This window comes from Chiloscyllium plagiosum, unplaced genomic scaffold (assembly GCF_037043375.1).
Source record: "Chiloscyllium plagiosum isolate Xiang-an unplaced genomic scaffold, Cpla_swu_hap1 HiC_scaffold_4, whole genome shotgun sequence".
NCBI classification, from domain to species: domain Eukaryota; kingdom Metazoa; phylum Chordata; class Chondrichthyes; order Orectolobiformes; family Hemiscylliidae; genus Chiloscyllium; species Chiloscyllium plagiosum.
In genome coordinates this window covers 35,821,429-35,840,899 of record NW_028270142.1, presented here as the reverse complement: position 1 = coordinate 35,840,899, position 19,471 = coordinate 35,821,429, and the positions used below count along the sequence as shown (strand labels likewise).

At 41.2% G+C, this 19,471-nt stretch overlaps 1 protein-coding gene across 4 annotated transcripts in view; it reads right to left on the bottom strand.

Annotated features, from left to right (window-relative positions):
• golga4 (golgin A4) overlaps positions 1–19,471 on the bottom strand; it is a 192,005-nt gene that overhangs the window by 86,998 nt on the left and 85,536 nt on the right. For all 4 annotated transcript variants that reach the window (XM_087986136.1, XM_087986137.1, XM_087986138.1 and 1 more), the window contains one exon: positions 16,820–16,967. In XM_087986136.1, the coding sequence (XP_087842262.1) occupies positions 16,820–16,967 (148 nt within the window). The remainder of the gene's footprint in view (positions 1–16,819; positions 16,968–19,471) is intronic.

Sequence of the window (19,471 nt, the reverse complement as noted above, 5' to 3'; positions counted from 1 at the left end):
GCTATGACAATTAGATAACTTATCAGTAAATCCTCCAAAATGGTGCAAGAACTTAAGGTTCTTCTTCAAATAACGGTAATGAGACTTGCCCAAATACTCACAGTAGATAGGCTATGCTGGTTTTAACACCTGATCTGAACGGCAGTCTTTCTGACAAAGCAATACAGCACTCCAGTGAAGGAGTAGTATTGTACAAACAAAAGAGGATGGTGTGTGTTTTGGATGAGGTCTTGGGGTATTATCCAGATATCAATCCTTGCATACAGTCATTAGTATCCTCAGTAAGAGAAGCACAGTAGAGAAAATAATGTGGTATTTTTAAAAAATATTAATTCATTCATTAAATAGGGTTTGGGGGGGTAAAGAGGTCAGGTGATGTTCTTCTAAGAAAATTTGTTCCAACCTCTTAGAACACAAAGTCCATGAAATATAGATATTGACATTCATATCTCGATTCAATGAATAATGGTGAATTTGAATATTTGACCATTCCAGTATACTTCTGGATGATCTTCCAATCTCAAATTTCAGCTCACTTGATATCCCACACTTAAATCTCATTTGTCATGTTCATGTCCTTTGAACTCAACTTGACCGAAAATTTTAAATTCTCATCTCTGTGAATTCCTTCATTGATTTCTTTCTTCCATCACTGGACAACCCCAACCAAAATAAAATTATTCCAGAGTTTCAACTTGCTTACATTGACTACTCCTTCATTAAGTGGCACCTGTCCTTTCAGTCACCCAAATTCAATGCTGAGCAAAAAGAAACAAACAAAAACTGCAGATGCTGGAAAGCAGAAGTAAAAAGAAATTGCTCGAAAACCCAGAAGGTCGGGCAGGATCTGTGGAGAGAAATCAGAGTTAATGTAATAGGACTGAAAACGTTAACTCTGCTTTCTGTCCACAGATGTTGCCAGACCTGCTGAGTTTTTCCAGCAAGTTCTGTTTTTGGTCCTCCAAAAGTCATCTCCTCTCCACTTCTTGAGCGCCCTCCTTAAAATCTACCATTCTTAAAAACCGTCTGCTCATTGCTCCGAAATGGATTTCATTGACTCAATGCTCATTTTTGTTCTGATGCCTCTGGGAAAATTCTGGGTACAAGTTCCTGGATCTGTCAAATCTACTCAAATCTACAAAACATATTTGAACAACATCATATTATGTTAAAAAAAATTGTTAATGGTTGATTCCAAGATAACAGTAGAAGTTATAGTCCCATAGTGTTGCTAAATGAAAATCCCCCAACTATCATTCATCACCTGGTTCTCTACACTTTTTGTTGCTTTATATAAATTAAAATATATCTTGGAATAGCTGATTAGAAAACAATTCACTCAAACTAAAGCAACTTCTGAGAAAAGTGATAAATATCAGAAACTAAAATCTCAATGAATCCAAATACTTCTTACCAGGACATTTATACACATCTGGGGACAAGTAATACAAAGATTCTGAAAAATAACAGGAGACCAAAAGGACCATGTGCTGAAGCAAAAAAACCATGCTAGAAATCAAGAAGATTACAGCCACAGCCTTTTTCTCAGGGTAGGGGAGTCCAAAACTAGTGGGCATAGGTTTAAGGTGAGAAGGGAAAAGATATAAAACAGACATCAGGGGCATTTTTTTCACACAGAGGATAGTGAGTGTATGGAACAAGCTGCCAGAGGAATGGAGGAGGCTGGTACATGTACAAAAATGTAGACAGATTCCAAGCAGGACCTCACACCTGAAGTGCTTTGTCTAAGTTGTGATGTCACCTCATGTAGATTGATAAAACTTTTAATTATTTAGGGACAAAGATGTGAAAGGAATCTGGATTTTGCATTTTAAACAGCAACCTACCTCCTAATTGATTGAAGGATTCAACAAGGGCAGCTAGTTTTAAACTTGTTAACTTGTTTAGAAATACTGTGTCTTATACCTTCCAATTAAATCACGTCTGAGGAAGCAGTGGAGCTCAGAAAACTTGCAATTTCAAATAAACTGGTGTCATTTGATTTTTGACATTTAAAAGGCATCTGGATGGGTATATGAATTGGAAGGGTTTATAAGATGTGAATCAAGTGCTGGAAAATGGGACTAGATTAATTTAGGATATCTGGTCTGTATGGATGAGTTGGACTGAAGGGTCTATTACCGACATAGGAGGTCATTCAGCCCATTTTGTCCACCCCAGTTACCAAGATCTGTCGACACTCTCATCACTTTCTGATTCTAGGCCTATGGAGGCTACCACAACATAACACAACACAAATATCGACATACTACTTAGAGGTTATGAGAGTTTCTACTCCTTTCACGCAATGAGTTCCAGAGTCTCTCTCTAGCTCTGAAAAGAAAAACACCCCTAAACACTCCTCTTAGGTTTGGGCAAGGGTATAATAGCCCTTGGGTATTGATGCTTCTACTAATGGAAAAAGTTTTCCTATCCACTCTATGTCCCTCCACCTTATATACCTCTATCAAGTCCCTTCACAACCTTCACTGATCCAGCAAAAACATAGAACATAGAAGAATACAGCGCAGTACAGGCCCTTCGGCCCTCGATGTTGCGCCGATCCAAGCCCACCTAACCTACATTAGCCCACTATCCTCCATATGCCTATCCAATGCCTGCTTAAATGCCCATAAGGAGGGAGAGTCCACCACTGCTACTGGCAGGGCATTCCATGAACTCACGACTCGCTGAGTAAAGACACAGAGATAAACAACCCCAGCTTATCTAGTCTTTCATCACTGCTCAGATCCTGCAACCCAAGCAGGATCCTGGTAAATCACTACAATCTCACTCATACATTTTCAATAATATGGTGACTAGAACTACATACAGTCCTTCAGCTATGGCCCAGTTAGAATATTGTCCAGTTCCAGCAGAACCTTCTTGCTCTTGCATTCTTTGCCTTGACTTTCACAATTGACCTGAACAGCTTGAATCTTAATAAGACTTTGGACATTACTTGCTTACAGTGTGGAAACAGGCCCTTCGGTCCAACAAGTCCACACCGACCCGCTGAAGCGCAACACACCCAGACCCATTCCACTACATTTACCCCTTCACCTAACACTATGGGCAATTTAGCATGGCCAATTCACCTAACCTGCACATTTTTGGACTGTGGGAGGAAACCAGAGCACCCAGAGGAAACCCACGCAGACACGGGGAGAATGTGCAAACTCCACACAGTCAGTCGGTCGCCTGAGGCGGGAATTGAACTGGGTCTCTGGCGCTGACCACTGTGCTGCCCACAAACAGTTAACAGGTATATGATTACCTTTCTGCAAATATTGTTATTGCAGCTTTTTTGCGCAAGCCTACACAATTTAACTTCAAGCTCCTCATCCATAATTGCCATTAATGCCAAAAATTTAATTATTTCCTTCGGCAAATCAAAATAATAAAAGCAGCACCTACACGGATGCATAAGTGAGTTGAGGATCAAATCAAAAATACCATTACAGCTGTTCTGTAGCTCAACTAATATGCAAGGATGAACACTAACAGGAGTTAAAAAGAAACTATTTCCATGGAGTTGGAACGTGAAAGTGTCAGAAGTTAGTTACAGTTTTGGTTAAATCTGCTTTCAAACGAATAATAATACTTGTTGCTCTTGGGAAAGAGTCCATATAAGTTTTTTGTGTAATCTGTTTGTCAAAAACACAATTGGCCCTTGTACCTGTCAAGGTCAATTTTGCTCATCTTAGATTATCTACAATGGTGAACAACAGCACAACATGCATAAGCACAACATTGTTATATCAGTTTCACAGCAAGTATCAGCATTTTCTTTGCAGTTAACAATGGCACATTAGTGAAAAAAGCAAGCAAACATCACAAAACCACACGTAAGGCCACTTAAAAGTCAAATCTATGGATCTCAGGCAATTCAAGTGCGTTGTGTTAAAGATTAGTTTTGTCAGAATGCGAACCGGTTTTTATTTGACAAATTTCATGCTTGCATGTTATACACAGAGATTGGATTCAGAAGTCCTGTATTTGATAAGTTTGTGAGATCGACCAGATAGAATATTAGGAGAAAGTGAGGACTGCAGATGCTGGAGATCAGAGCCAAATCGTGTGGCTGGAAAAGCACAGCAGGTCAGGGCAGCATCTGAGGAGCAGGACAGCCAATGGTTCAGGTATGAGCGCTTCATCAGCAATGTGGAGATGGGGGGGCCCAACGGGACTAAGAGATATATAGGAGGGTTGCGGAGCTGAGGGAAGGTAGCCTGGAAGTTGGGGGGGTTGATGGTGATTGGTCAGAGAGGAACGGAGCTGCCTCACCTGCTGTGCTTTTCCAGTGCCACAGATTGAAAATTACTCCAGTGAAGCATCAATACATGAACTGCATGTTCAACTAATAGATTTGACAACACAGAATTGCTCATTTATTTGATTCATACAAGCATCTATCAGGAATCAATTTTTAAAGCAAAGATATGAAGCACTTCAACAAGTGTAATGAAAAAACAGATTATTGAGATCACCCATGGTTCAGCTAGTTAAGCCATACAGATTCAGCCAATTCAAGGCTGATCTCTAATCTGCATCAAAATCTATTATCTATAGTTCATGTGCACTATTAGATTTTTTGATCTGAAAAGATGTAGGTGCTGCATTATCCAGTTGTTTCCACTGACGGTTAATGGAACGTAAAAGATGAACTGATTCAAGAATTTGCTAACTCATCATGCAGGGTACAACTATTCTAATGCTAAGATTTTCTTCATGATCTGACTGCAGAAAGTACGTTCAAACATTCAGATCTGTGCAATTATTCACCATTGTACTTGGTGAAAATATTAAAAACTCATTTACATTTGTAAAATTTATTTTGAAAAATTCAGCATTAATTTTACTACCTGGAATAACTGCAAATTAGTCATGAAATGGATGCTGAAAATATCCATAATTGGAAGAATTATCACTTGACAAATATTTTGCATGAAGGAAACAATTGATTTTTGTCCTGATTAACAAAGGACCATGAGCATTCAAGATTTAATCCATTGCCTGAGAAACATAGGGGTTTACTTATTGAGCAAGTGCAAGCACTATGGAGTGTAAGAAAGAAGAGTCCTTACCCCAGTCCTGTTCATACAAGGCTTGGGAAAGGCACCATGATTCACTTATTTGCATGCAAGGATGTACAGAAATAAAATGCTGTGTAAGATTTCTGCATAATGAACCTCAAAAATACAAACAGTAGAAACCTAATACTGCTTTCTTTTTAAGATAAGCTAACTGAAATTTGTTCCAGCAAGCAATACTTAATGCATTTGCTATACTTTGCCATCTTTATAAAAATTATCAACTTCTAAGAATCAAAGCTTATTTCTAACTTTGCCCAAGTACCAAAGCAAAAACAAACACTGCTGCAATGTAAAATGTGCACATGATATAACAAAATGTGAACAATAACCAGATTTCCATTTCGTTGAACCTGATGCCAATTACCCAAGATCAGAATAGTTTATAAAATATGGGTCATTATACTTTTATCTCATTATGAAATTAATAATTTTAAGTTCTCCTGATAAAGGAGGCTGAAAATAGTTTCACAGGTGCCAGTGCTAAGTGGTCTTACTTTCAGTACGGCAAATGTTAACAGGCTATTTATTCATAGAGGTACAGAAAGTTCTGGCAAACCTGATCCTGGCCTCACTGAATATCTATATGCAAATACATTTTTTTTGCAAAAGCTTCACTGCACTGCAATCAGTAGTGGGAACCTTGCTTTCCCCTTCATAATCTGGGCATAATTAAGTCAATGCTAGTGGTACTACAAATTTACAGCAAAGAAAAACATTGCAATTCTTATTAGCTACTGTTTCACTAACCTGAAAACGAGGAAATTATATAGAATGAATATACTCAGGATGTAAAACCAACAAAAATCAAAAATAAAGATCTAATATTAAATACACTTAGTCATTACTGTCAAATACTTGCAGCCTGGATTTTTTAGTCAATAACACAATATTTAATTACAGTTGCAACTGCATACAAAGTTTTTATTCACTTTTAAAAAGCTCTGTACTGGAATGAGTGTGTCGCTGGCAAGGCCAGCATTTGTTTCTAATCGCTAACTGCCCCAGAGAGGATGGAAATGATAACATTTCTTGAATCATTACAGTCCATTTGGTGCAAGTACAACAGACTACAGCTAAGGAGTTATAACTGTGAGTGAACAACTGATACAGTTCCAAATAAGGATGGTGTGCATTGAAGCAGAAATTGAAGCTGGTGGTACCCCATTCATTGCTATCCTCATCTTTCTGTGTTTGAAGTCACTGGTTTAAAAGTTGCTGTTCAAGGGAGACTTGGTGATTTGCTGCAGTCTACCTTGGAGATACTGCACATTGCTGGAAATGGTGGATGAAGTGAATGTGATGAATGGAGTGTGTTCAAGTGAGCTATTTAGTTCTCAATGGTGTTAAGTTTCTTCACTGTTGTTGGAGCTCATTCAGACAAGTGGAGAGCATTTTGTCATAATCCTAGTTTGTGGTCTTTCGATGGAGGACAGTTTTTCAGGACTCATGAGAATTAATCGCTGCAGAATTCCTAGCCTCTGACCTGGTCATGTGCCCGTAGCTATTACGGGACTGGTTCAGTTAGATTTCTGGACCAAGGTAACCTCCAGAATATCGACAGTGAGAGATTCGAGGGCAGTCATGCAATTTAACATCAAAGGGAGGTAGTTAATTTTTCTCTTGTTGGACATGGTCACTGTTGGCACCTAATAGGCATGGAATCAGCACATTCCTAAACTTTGTTCACGTCTTTTGAATGGACATCTTTAATGTTAATGTGGATCTCTCTCTTCACCTTCTAGGCAGCTATAACGTTGTATGCCGCACTCTGTTGTTACCTTGAAGCACTTACGTAGTATAATCTGCCTATAAAGTACGTATGGCAACACTTTTGACTGTACCTCGGTACACACCACAGTAATAAATCAAATCAAACCTTGCTGAGTATGGACACTTGTCTGAGGATTGCAAATGTTGCGGAACACCATGCAATTGTAAGTAAGCAACCCCACTTCTGACCTCTGATGGAAGGAAGGTCACTGGTGAAGCAAGCGAAGATGGGTGGGATGAGGATACTAGCCAAAGGACATCCGGCAATGCCTTTTAACTGATAGGATTCAGCTCCAGCAACCACAACCATCTTTTGTGCTGACTATGACTCCAGCCCCGGAAGGATTCCAGACTTCAATTCTGTCACTTCTATTTGATGCCACACTTGGTCAAATGATGCCTTAATGTCTAGGTGGTCACTCTGATTATATCTTTGGTCCATTTTTAGACCAAAGCTGTCCTGAGTTCAAGAGCCATGTGACCCTGATGGAACTCAAATTGAACAGTAAGCACCTTACTGCTGTTTAAGAGTTGCCTGACAGAAGTATCAATCAAAGCTTCCATTACTTTTGTAGTTAGTCAAGGTTAGTCATCTGAGGTAAGGTGATAAACAATAATTAGCAGGACATATCCTTGCCCATGTTGACATGGTGTCAGTTGACTTATTGGAGTCAATGGTGTGGACTCCCAAGGCCAGTCACTGCCAATGGTTTACCAAAAGCACTACTTATGGCGAGTATATCCTGCAGGTTAGCATTAGCCGTAAAGTACAAATTGGTGTTAGGATTATAGAAGGCGGATCCTTGGTTAAAATATGGGACAACTATCACAACTTTGGCATAACTCCCCAGTGTCAGGACAGAGGATTTTTCAGGGACCAATTCATATGGTGCACCTTTAAGATTTTTGGTTTCCAGTTCAACACGAGGTCATCTGTCAGGTTTATTGATTGCTAACCTCTCTGTGCTGGTTTTATGAAATGAATTAGCTTGCCTGTTGATTTAAGACAGTAATTAACTCAGAACTTCCACGAACATTACCACTACATCACCATTACCATTTTGTGCAGCAATTTACTGTATTCCCAAGTCAAAAACAACAGAGACACTCTGTAGGGTATCTGGGACAATTGTGAACAGAGCAAGCAGAATCTTTGGCCGAGGGCAAGATGTACAATGGAAGGAAAGGAATGCCAAAAGCATTGAGTTTGACTGAGTAAACGAACACTAAGAGAAGGTGCTGGAGGTGCAGCTTAGACCAGTTTGTGAGCCGGTTGCTTATTCTGGAGTACAAGATGTCCATGCAGCAGTAGCAGTGCATTTATAGTTACTGTTGTGCCCAGTGTTGCATTCGTGAAGTGCCGATGCATCCTCTAAGTGGATTAGGGATGTGCTGTGACAGTCCTTAATAGTGGGAACATGTCAAATGCCAATATCTGTGGTCATATGTCTGGCTGGTGGCCATGGATTGAGCCCTAAGATGCTGATGGCTGGTGTCAAAAATTAAGATCCTTCATAACATGCAGTGAGCTTAAGTTTCCAGGTGCACAATCAGACCACTGAGAACAGGATATGGTGGTTCCACAGGATGTTGATGAGGCCACTTTTGTTGTACTGTGTGTAGTTCTGGTCGCACTACTAAAGGAAGGATATTTTAAATTGGAGGGGGTGCAGAAAAGATTTACCAGGATGTTTCCAGAACTGCAGAGTTTAAGCCATAAAGAGGCGCTAGATAACTGGAACATTTTTCACTGGAGATTGAGGGGCGATCTTATAGAGGTTTATAAAACCATCGTGAGTATAAATAAGGTGAATAGCAACGGTGTTTTCCTGACTGGAGGGGAATTCAAAATTAGAGGACATATTTTTCGGGTGATAGGAGGAAGATTTAAAAAGGACCTGAGGAGCAACTTTTTCACAAAGAGGGTGATTGACATGTGAAATGAACTGCCTGAGGAAGTGGTAGATGCAGGTACAGTTACAACATTTAAAAGATATGTGGACAGGTATATAAATAGGAAGGGTATAGAGGAATATGGGCAAAATTCAGGAAAATGGGTCGAGTTTAGTTTGAAAAGTTTGGTTAGCATGGACTAGTTGGACCGAACGGTCTGTTTCCATGTCGTACGACTCTGTACGACTTTTGGTTGAGATGGTGGCAGAGTAAGACGCTCCAGCCGGAGCTCCTCTGCTCGCCAGCAATTTTTACTTTCATTTTTTCCCCTTGCTGCAGTTTTTTCTCCCCCCTGCACCCAACATTAAACTTCTTAAAGTACCCTACCTGGAGGGAGTAGAGAACTGAGTCCAAGACCAGCCCGTGAGATGATTCGTGGCCAGACCCCGGAATGGCAGGAGGAAGTGAGGACTGTAGATGCTGGAGATCAGAATTGACAGCATGTTGTTGGGAAAGCACAGCAGGTCAGGCAGCATCCGAGGAGGAGATTCGACGTTTCGGGCAGGAGCCCTTCATTAGGAATGAGGTTTGTGGGCCAGGGCTGAGAGATAAAGGGAGGGGGTGTTGCTTGGGAAGCGAGAAAGTGATAGGTGAATGAAGGTGAGGGAGAAGGTGATAGGTCGGGGGGGGGGGGGGGGGGGTAGTGATGGACAGGTCTAGAGGGCAGTCAGAGTTGGAGGCTTGGGACTGGGATAACGTGGGGGAAGGGGAAATGAAGAAGCGGTCAAAATCCGCATTTACCCCATAAAGTTGCAGGGTTCCAAGGTGAAATATGAGGCATTCTTCCTCCAGGTGTTGGATGGTGATGGTTAGTTGGTGGAGGTGGCTCAGGATCCACATGTCCTTGACGGATTGGGAGGGGGAGTTTCAGTGTTCAAACAGAGGGCGGTGGGGTGGGTGGGTGCGGGTGTCCCAGAGATGTTTGCTGAAACGGTCCGCAAGAAGGCATCCTGTCTCCCTGATGTAGAGGAGATGACATTGTTAGATGTACAGGTAAATTTCTGACGGATGTGGAAGGATCCCTTCGGGCCTTGGGCAGAAGTGTGGGCGCAGGTTTTGCACTTCCTGCGGTGGCAGGGAAAGGTGCCAGGAGCGGGGATTGGGTTGATGGGGGGTGTGGACCTGACAAGGGAGTCGCGGAGGGAATGGTCTCTCTGGAACGCTGATAGGGTGAGGGTGGGGTCCGTTTGGAGGTGGCGGAAGTGGCAGAGGATGATGTGATGTATGCGGAGGTTGGTGTGGTAGAAGGTGAGGGCCAAGAGGATTCTGGCCTTATTGCGTTGGGACGGGTGGGGTTTAAGAGTGGTGGTGCGTGAAGTGGAGGAGATGTGCTGGAGGGCATAGTCAACCATGTGGGAAGGGAAGTTGCAATCATGGAAGGAGGCGGCCATCTGGGACATTCTCAGGTGGAACTGGTCATCCTGGGAATAGATGCAGCAGAGGTGGAGGAATTTGGAATAAGGGATGACGTTTTTACAGAAGGTAGGGTGGGAGGAGGTGTAGTCAAGGTAGCTGTGGGAGTTGCTGGGCTTGTATTATATGTCTGGAATGCAGCACAGCATGCGTGGGCCTAGTCACGGCTGGAGCAGGAATACATAGAACATAACAGCGCAGGACAGGCCCTTCGGCCCTCGATGTTGCGCCGACCTGTCATACCAATCTGAAGCCCATCTAACCTACACTATTCCATGTACGTCCATATGCTTGTCCAATGACGACTTAAATGTACTTAAAGTTGGCAATATAGTGAGAGCACGGGCCAAGTCCCAAAAGTGAGTCGCATCTGGAGCAGGAGCAGCAGCCGAGTGAGTGCGGGCCGAGTTGGAAGCTGAGTCATGGCTGGAGCAACAGCAGAAGCAGCCCAAGCCCATGTTGGCTGGGGGACAGGTCCCGGAGGCGTGCCTAGGCCAGAGGCCAGTGCATGGATGCAGCAAAGCCTCATGCTCTGAAGCCCAGTGAGCACCACCTCAATGAAAGAGGACTATAACTTGACTACTTTAAAAATACTTTTTATTCTCATTCTGGACTTTCTTAAGCTCTATATTCCCATACTAGTTTTTCTTTTACTATTTTACTATTTCTGTGACAACACTTGAACTATCTGTACCTAAGATGGTGCTGAGAGGCAACATTACAAACTTTTCAGTGCACTTATTCGAGTGCAAGTGACAATAAGGACTATTCTGGAATAGGACCATCTCTTCAAATAATAAAATTGGAAGCTCTTTACCAAGTCTGGACAAGGAAATTTCAGTTGGAATATTTAACACAAAACATGTACAAAAAGCAAAATCTGGAGGGGGAAAGAAACATGGGCTAAGAGAAAGAGAGAGAGAGACAAAAAATCCCTTCAGAGAGGATGCAAGCCATTTGGCCTATTCAGTCCACACCAACCCTCCAAAGAGAATCCCACCCATACCCACCCTGTATTTCCCATGGCTAATCCACCTAGCTTGCACATCCCTGGACACTATGTGCAATTTAGCATGACCTATCCACCTAACCTGGACTGTGGGAGGAAACTGCAACACCCAGTGGAAACTCACACAGACGGGGAGAACATGCAAATTCCACACAGAGCCGCTCAAGGCTGGAATCGAATCTGGTCCACTGGTGCTGTGAGACCGCAGTACGAGCCAGTGAGCCACTGTGCTGCATCAGTGACAATGAAAAATTTCACAAAAATATTATGACTTGAAAGAATGAGGCATGACATTTGGAATACTTCTTAAGTGCCAGTAGCAGTAATTACAATACAAAATGTCATTAAAACTCCCCATTTGCCCTAATCTGACATCTGCAATGCATTTCAAGGCCAAATTGCTCAATGAGCTTAGAGTGTAATGATGATGCAAAATAAGCAAGGTAAACCTGACAGCAATTGTTTTTGCACTTAACTGTGAACAATAGAAGTTGCAATCCAATTGACTTGTAAAAAAAAAAGGTCTCCGATATCCCCATCATTATTCTTACCACAGCCCTGCAAAATTCTTAGATGATCTGGGGCTGTGAGAAAACTTGGAGAACTCTTACATGATTATCGAGGCAACAACTTGACATAATCATTGACACGGAATTATACCTCTCAGACAGTACCCCACACAGCTCAACAAAATTCCTAGGTCCTGACGCACCAGCAGGATATAGCCATCAGTGGCACAACAGTGGTACAGAGCAACCTCGGCTATCCGAACATCAATTATCCGAATTTCAGATTATCCGAACAAGATCTCAAGGTCCTGCAAAAATTTTATTAAATTTAAGTAAAAGCACACAGAGGAGGCAGCCCGGGCTGGCGGCGGTAGCAGGAACAGGGCCGCCATGAGAACCCTGCTCCTGCCACCACCACAGGAACCCAGATGAGTTATCCGAACAATCAGTTTAATGAACAAAATACTCCCCGCCTGTCTTGTTCAGATAATTGAGGTTCTTCTGTACATAATTAGGAAACAGTTGCTTTGAGAGTTTTCAACATTGGCTCCAAACCCAATGGAGTTTTATGGCATCAGGTCATACAAGGAAATATCTTTTTGAATACTACTTAAAACACTCCCTCCCCCCTTAGCTGATGAGTCTGGATTCTTCTACCAGTGCCAGCATGTCATACATGGCTCAATGAAGAGTGCAAGAGTGTGTAGCAGAAGCAGAATGATACATACCTAAAAATGAAGGGTCAACCAAGTGAAATAACAACATAAGACTACTTGAATGCCAAACAGCAGAAGCGACATATAACGCAGAGGACTTTGCTTGTAAGAAGGCCTATGGTGTATTAGCGTTCATTAGCAGAGGGATTGAATTCAAGAATCGTGAAGTGATGTTGCAACTGTACAGGACTTTGGTTAGGCCACATTTGGAGTACTGTGTGCAGTTCTGAACGCCTCACTTTAGGAAAGATGTGGAAGCTTTGGAGAGGGTACAGAGAAGATTTAACAGGATGTTGCCTGGAATGGAGAATAGATCGTATGGGGATAGGTTGAGAGTGCTAGGTCTTTTCTCATTGGAACGGCGAAGGATGAGGGGTGACTTGATAGAGGTTTATAAGATGATCAGAGGAATAGATAGAGTAGACAGTCAGAAACTTTTTCCCCGGGTACAACAGAATGTTACAAGGGGACATAAATTTAAGGTGAAGGGTGGAAGGTATAGGGGAGATGTCAGGGGTGGGTTCTTTACCCAGAGAGTGGTGGGGGCATGGAATGTACTGCCTGTGGGAGTGGTAGAGTCAGAATCTTTGGTGACCTTTAAGCGGCAATTGGATAGGTACATGGATGGGTGCTTAAGGTAGGACAAATGTTTGGCACAACATCGTGGGCCGAAGGGCCTATTCTGTGCTGTATTGTTCTATGTTCTATGTGGTCCCAGAGCCAATGGATCAAACCTAATCTCTGCAGTCCTGCTACATCCGGTCATGAAAAGTGGTGGACAAATAAATAAGTAACAGGAATCATTGTCTCCACAAATATTCCCATAAATTAACATTGGTAAACCCAGCATATCAGTGGAAAAGGCAAAGCTGAAATATTGCATCCATCTTCAATCAGAAGTGCCAAGTGAAATTTCTGTCTCTGCCTGCTAGAGACATCCCCAACACCACAGATTCCAGTCTTCAAACAATTTGATTCTCTCCATATAATTAAGAAATGGCTGAAGGCAATGAATAATGCAAAGGTTATGGCTCTGACAGCATTCCAGTAGCAGGACTTAAGGCCTGTGGTTCAGAGGGAGCAATGAACACAGCTAAGTTGTCACACTACAGTCAGAACAATAGCATCGCCCTGACAATGGGAAAACTTGCTCATGTATATCCTAAATATAAAAAGCAGGGTAAATCCGACCAGTGGCCAATTACCTCTGATCTATCCACTCTCGATCATCAGCACGGTGGTGGGAGTGGCTGGCTGATAGTATTATCATGTGGCAATTACAAAGGAATAACCTACTCCGACACTCAATTTGGGTTCTACAAGGCCAATTCTGCTCATGACCTCATGACTCCACTAGTCTAAAAATCAATAAAGGAGCTGAACTTCAGAGATAAGATCAGTGTGACTGCCCTTGACAGAAAGACAATGTTCAACCAATGAGACATCAGGGAACTCAAACAAATATAAAACCAATTAAAAAAAATGGAAGCTCTATGCTGGTTGGAGTAATAGTGAGCAGAGAGGAAGCAGGTGTTGACTGCTCGTATTCAGCTTCAAGACAGGTAGCTGCTTCAAGACATCAACCTGCTCAGAGATGTTATTACACATCTCTTCAGCATGGTATATTTGAACCTGGGTCCCCTAGTCCAGAGGTAGGGTCACTATCACTGCAACCCCAAAGCATCCTTCATCTTCTATATAATGTCCAAGGTCCAACATCTTCATTTCATCTGTCAATGACTTCCCTCCATCATGAACAACAGAAGTGGGGATGTTTGCTGATGATTGCATCAGGTTTAGTGCCATTCATGACTCCTCAGATTCAGGGTGCAGTAACACCTAGACAAGATTCAGGCTTGAACTGATCTGTGGAGTGATTATTATTTGCCAGTGAGGTGCCAGGTAATGACTATTTCAAAAAAGAAACAAATCTCATTCGTGCCTCTAAGCTTAACTAGCATTGCCATCTTTTATCTCCCTATAATCAGCATCCTGGGGATTATCAATAACCAGAAACTGAACTGGACCAATTGTATCAATAGTATTGCTACAAGAGTAGGACCCCCAAGACTCCATAACAACTTAGCTACTTCATCTCCCATCCAGTGCCTATCCACTATGTAAAATATATGCCAGGTGTGATGGAATACTTTTCACCTGTATGGATGGATGCAGTTTCAACAATGTTCAAAAAGCTTTACACTATCCATCGTGAAATAACCTGTTTGACTGGCATCTTATCCACTATGCTGCATTTTGGTAGCAACATGTACTGTCTGTAAGATTGCTCTGCAGTTACTCACTAACACTCTTTTCAACAGGACCTTCCAAAAACTCAGCCTCCAACACTTAGGAAGGTAAGGGCAGCAGATGAATAGGAACACTACAACTTGCAAGTGGCCCTTCAAGTACACCACTACCCTGACTCAATGATATCAACATCCTTTCAGTGTTGTGAATTCAGAATCCTGGAAATTCCTTCCTAACAGCACTGTGGGTGCGCATGTACCCGTGGACTGCACAAGCACAAGGCAGCAATTCATCACCATCTTCTCAACAGCAATTAGGGATTGACAACAAATGCTGTGTACCAAAAAGCCTAGCCAGTGATTACACCTCACAGAGAAATAAAAACAAAAATTCAAAGCATTGTTTTTTTGTTTGCAAACTTTGTTGGCAATAATTAACTGCCCATCCACATTTGCCCATGAGCAATTGGTAGTGAGCCACTTTCTTGAACCATTGTAGTTCATGATGTGAAGGTAAACAACAGTGCTGTCAGGAAAATAATTCTCAGTTTTTGACATTAAAATAGAGAGCAAACAGCAACAAATTCCAAGTTAGGATGGTGGCTCCTTCATTGGTTGTGTTCTCATGCATCTGCTAACCATGTCCATAGACGTGATGGAGGTCGTCGGTTTGGAAGGTCTGCCAAAGCGGGCTTTCTGAGCTCCTGTACAGGACACACTAACGTGGTTGTGTATCAATGGCGGACATGATGTGGAATTGCCGATGTTGGACTGGCTACCTTACGAAGGAGCACCGCTCCAAAAGCTTGTACTTACAAATAAACCTGTTGGACGACAGACTGGTGTTGTGATTTTTATCAATGGTTGAGACCGTGAATATTTCAATGGTGGCTGGGCATCATCAACTGGGTTACTATGCCCAGGATGTTGTTGGAGCTGTACCCATATAAGGCAAGTGGAAATTAGATAATGGATAGGCGTTGATGAGTCAGCAGGTGAATTACTCATTGCAGAACTCCTAGCATCTAACCTGCCCTTGTAGCTTCACATGTTATGAATGATTCAATTCAGTTTCTGGTCTCTGGTCACCCCTGAATGTTGATGAAGCAAAATAAATTATAGTGTTCATCATTAATAACATGTACAAAGAAATAACATAAGTAAAAATGTATTTGCATTGTTTCAGAAAATTTAGCACCACTTCATCATTTGTTGCAGAAGAACAGCACTAATGTACAGATTATGAATTATCTTGACATTTAACATGCAATACTGGACAAACTTGATCTTCAAGTACACATAGTACCTAACTTGCACCCAACCCACAGTGATAATGCTCATTTATAGAATATAGGTTAATAATCTAATTCAAACAAATTCAATCTTTTGACACTGGGCAAGATTCAAGTATAGTACAGAGAATAGTGCACGTGACTGTTTCATGTCACTATCTTGGCAAAAAGAAGCTAAGCGCTTATTTATGAAGCTTGATGCATTGACAATTAGCTACTGCACATACTGTCGATGGTCTGGATGATCATAAAAAATATTCAGTCCACATCTTTTCGAACTATCATTGGCAAATCACAACCAGCAGAGAAATGCCAAAGAATTAGTGACAACCAAGCAAAGTTAATGGATATGGCGAGATTGTGCTTGCAAGCATGAACCATTTGCATCAAATTAATACTTAAATGACTGAATAGGGAGACATTCAGTATTAAGTTGAAGAAACACTATGATCAATGGTGAAAATGTTCCTTCTGCCTACTACTGGCGATTAGATTATTTAAGTTAAGAATTGCAGAGCAATTAAAACATACAAATACGGGCCAGTCTAAGAAGTATCAGTGTAACATGAGCTGGTGGATAGAAACAATCTAAGCTCAAACTGTCACCAATGCTACTTCATGTTCAAAGCACACTTGATTAACTAGTCAATAAAATATCGGCCTGAATTAGACTTGCTATCTTTGACTCGCAGCTAAATCGGGATTTATATACTTATACTTTATTGATTGTGACTGACTTTCGATATCTATTGACTAAAGAAAGCAAAGACAAATTAAGTAAACTAAAATAGAACACAGCAGGAACTGCTTACCAGCTTTGTCAGACTTCTCTTTCTGTTCAAGCAGCGCTTCACGTTGTCCACTGAACTGCTGAATTTTGGCACGAAGTTGAGAGATTTCTTCTTCCTTCATCTCCAATGTTTCATGCATCTGTCGTTTTGTCTCTGCGATCACCATACCCTGTAATTTATCAACATTTTAAATTTTTGGTTATAAAATAGGCCTTTCGGATCAAATGATCTATGCTCATATTTAGACTTCTCACATACCTCCACCTGTTTCAATTACTTTTGTCTATTTTGTCATACCAAGCCATTTATTAGTCCTCTGAATTGTCTTTTACAAGGCAATTAACTGCATCACCAAGTTTCTTCTTAGCCTTGAAATCTTCTGCTTTTTTTTAAAGCTTTCTTTCAAATTGAGGGAATTGACAAGGGGGAAAATCAGTTGAGAAGAACTTAATTCTATCAGCAGCTCACTGAAGAGGAACGTACTGACAAATAAGAACTTATAAAACTCAGAACCAAAACCAACTGTAATTCAAAAACACACCAGTAGTCTGTGTGTGACTAGTATAATAAATTTAACATGCAAAATTACTTCAGATTGGAATTGACAGAAATCAGTGAAACGGATGAGAATTCCCACTGTTAAACAGACATTCTTTAAGCACCTTGATAAAGTGAGGTGCAACTGGGTTTTTAACTAATGCACTTGGTACTAATTTCATAATTATTGAAAAATGCCTTCAAAAATTAATTCTGTGAAGGAATTTAACATTTTTCAATGAGAAAAGATCTGCAATACAAAATTACAAATCTTTCATAAAAGTTAATCCATTTAAATTCTATTATAATTACTGATTAGCTCTCTGAAAAGCTCACTGAAACCCAAAGAATATGAAGTGCAGGATTTCACGCAGAATTGAATAAACAGAGCTTAGATGTGTTAAGGTTTATCCAGGGATAATGATGGGCAGCTGGATAAAAAGACTTTGCAAACATATTTGGTCATGGTTGTTGGCATCATTGGGTACACCAGCATTTACTGCCCAATCCTAGCTGTCCAGAGAGCAGTTAAGAACAAACCACACAGTAGTGGGACAAAGTCAGTAGCAGACCAGACCAGGTAAAGATGGCTGATTTCCTTCAGTAAAGGGCATTCACCAACTCTTTTTTTTTTTTTACAAAGGTCAATTGTGGTTATAACCGCTCTGTAATAGCTTTTTATTCCAGATTTTTACCAATTTCACAATCTGCCAAGGTGGAAACCAAACCCATGTCCCCAGAACATTTGAAACACAAACAGAAACTGCATGAAAAACTCAGCAGTTCTGGCAGCATCTGCACAGAGAAAGCACTGTTAACATTTCAGGTCCAGTGACCCTTCTTTAGTTCTGACTTACAACAACCACAGTTCTTTGGTTTTCCCCAGAATTTGAGCCTGGGATTCTGGATTAAATATTTCTGTGAAATTACCGTTGGCCCGGCACCTCCCCAGAGGAGGTTGAGTTAAGAATAGTTCAGTCAGCAAGAGACAAGGCACATGAGGTGTCTGGCTGCAGCACTCACGTAATGCTAGAGATTCACCAAGTACAAAGGTGGCAAAAAAGAAATTCAGTGATGGAAAGAATTTAAGAAGCCCTATTAGGTCAAATAGGACACCGAAGTGCCAACAGTCTGGTTCAGGCTGAGACTATGGCCAGGGAAGGGAATGGAAGCAGTGACAAAGACACTAACCTTGTTGGAAGTGTCAAAGATGGTGGCATTCTTTTTTTTATACCTAAATACTTTGTTGGAACAAATTGGTAATCACAGCAGAGGTTTTGTGCAGGCAGTACTGAAAACACAGGGGTCATGGAGGAGTTCAGACAGGCTATGTCACCTACGTCAGTATGAGAGCTGTTCCCATTTCTGTTAATTGTATTACGGGGGCAGCATGTAGATAAGGAGCAAAAGGTCTAAAGAATTCATGACTGGCATCTTCAGAAATGAAGAAGAAGCAAAGATGTTTCTTCTGCAGGGTCAACATCTCCAGATAAGCTTCATGTCCTCAATTATCAGTTTTAAGTGACTGTATGCACAGGGGAGAACTGAAACATAAAAACATGAACAAAATACTAGGTCTTCAACCATATTCTAATATTCAATGAGATTGTAACTAGTCAATTCCATTAACCTACCCTTGCCACAATTCTTCAATATATTTGCGAACAAACACCCATCATTGTCAAGTTTAAAATTAACAATTTATCTACCAATACCATTCATAGAAGAGATTTTCAAACTTCTCCTAGCCTCTTGTACAGAAATGCTGCCGAGGTTGTGGTACAGTTCTAATATCACTCTCTCTGGACCACAAAGCCCAGGTTCAAGTCCCATTTGCTCTCAAGATGCATCACAACATCGCCCAACAAGTTGATTGTAAGATATTGAGAAATTTCACTCAAACGTTATCGGGCTCTAATACTGACACAAAGATTCAATCCTAGACCTCTCAAACAGAACAAATCGATACTATTCATCTCACCTCTTGGTCTCTCAGAATATTGAGAGTCATGGATTTTAACGGCATGGCAAGAGGTCCTTCAGCCTATCATGTTCTTCAGACATCGGCTATCCATCTATTTTAAACCTATTTTTCACCACTTGACTTATAGCCTTGTATGCTACGGTGATTCAAGT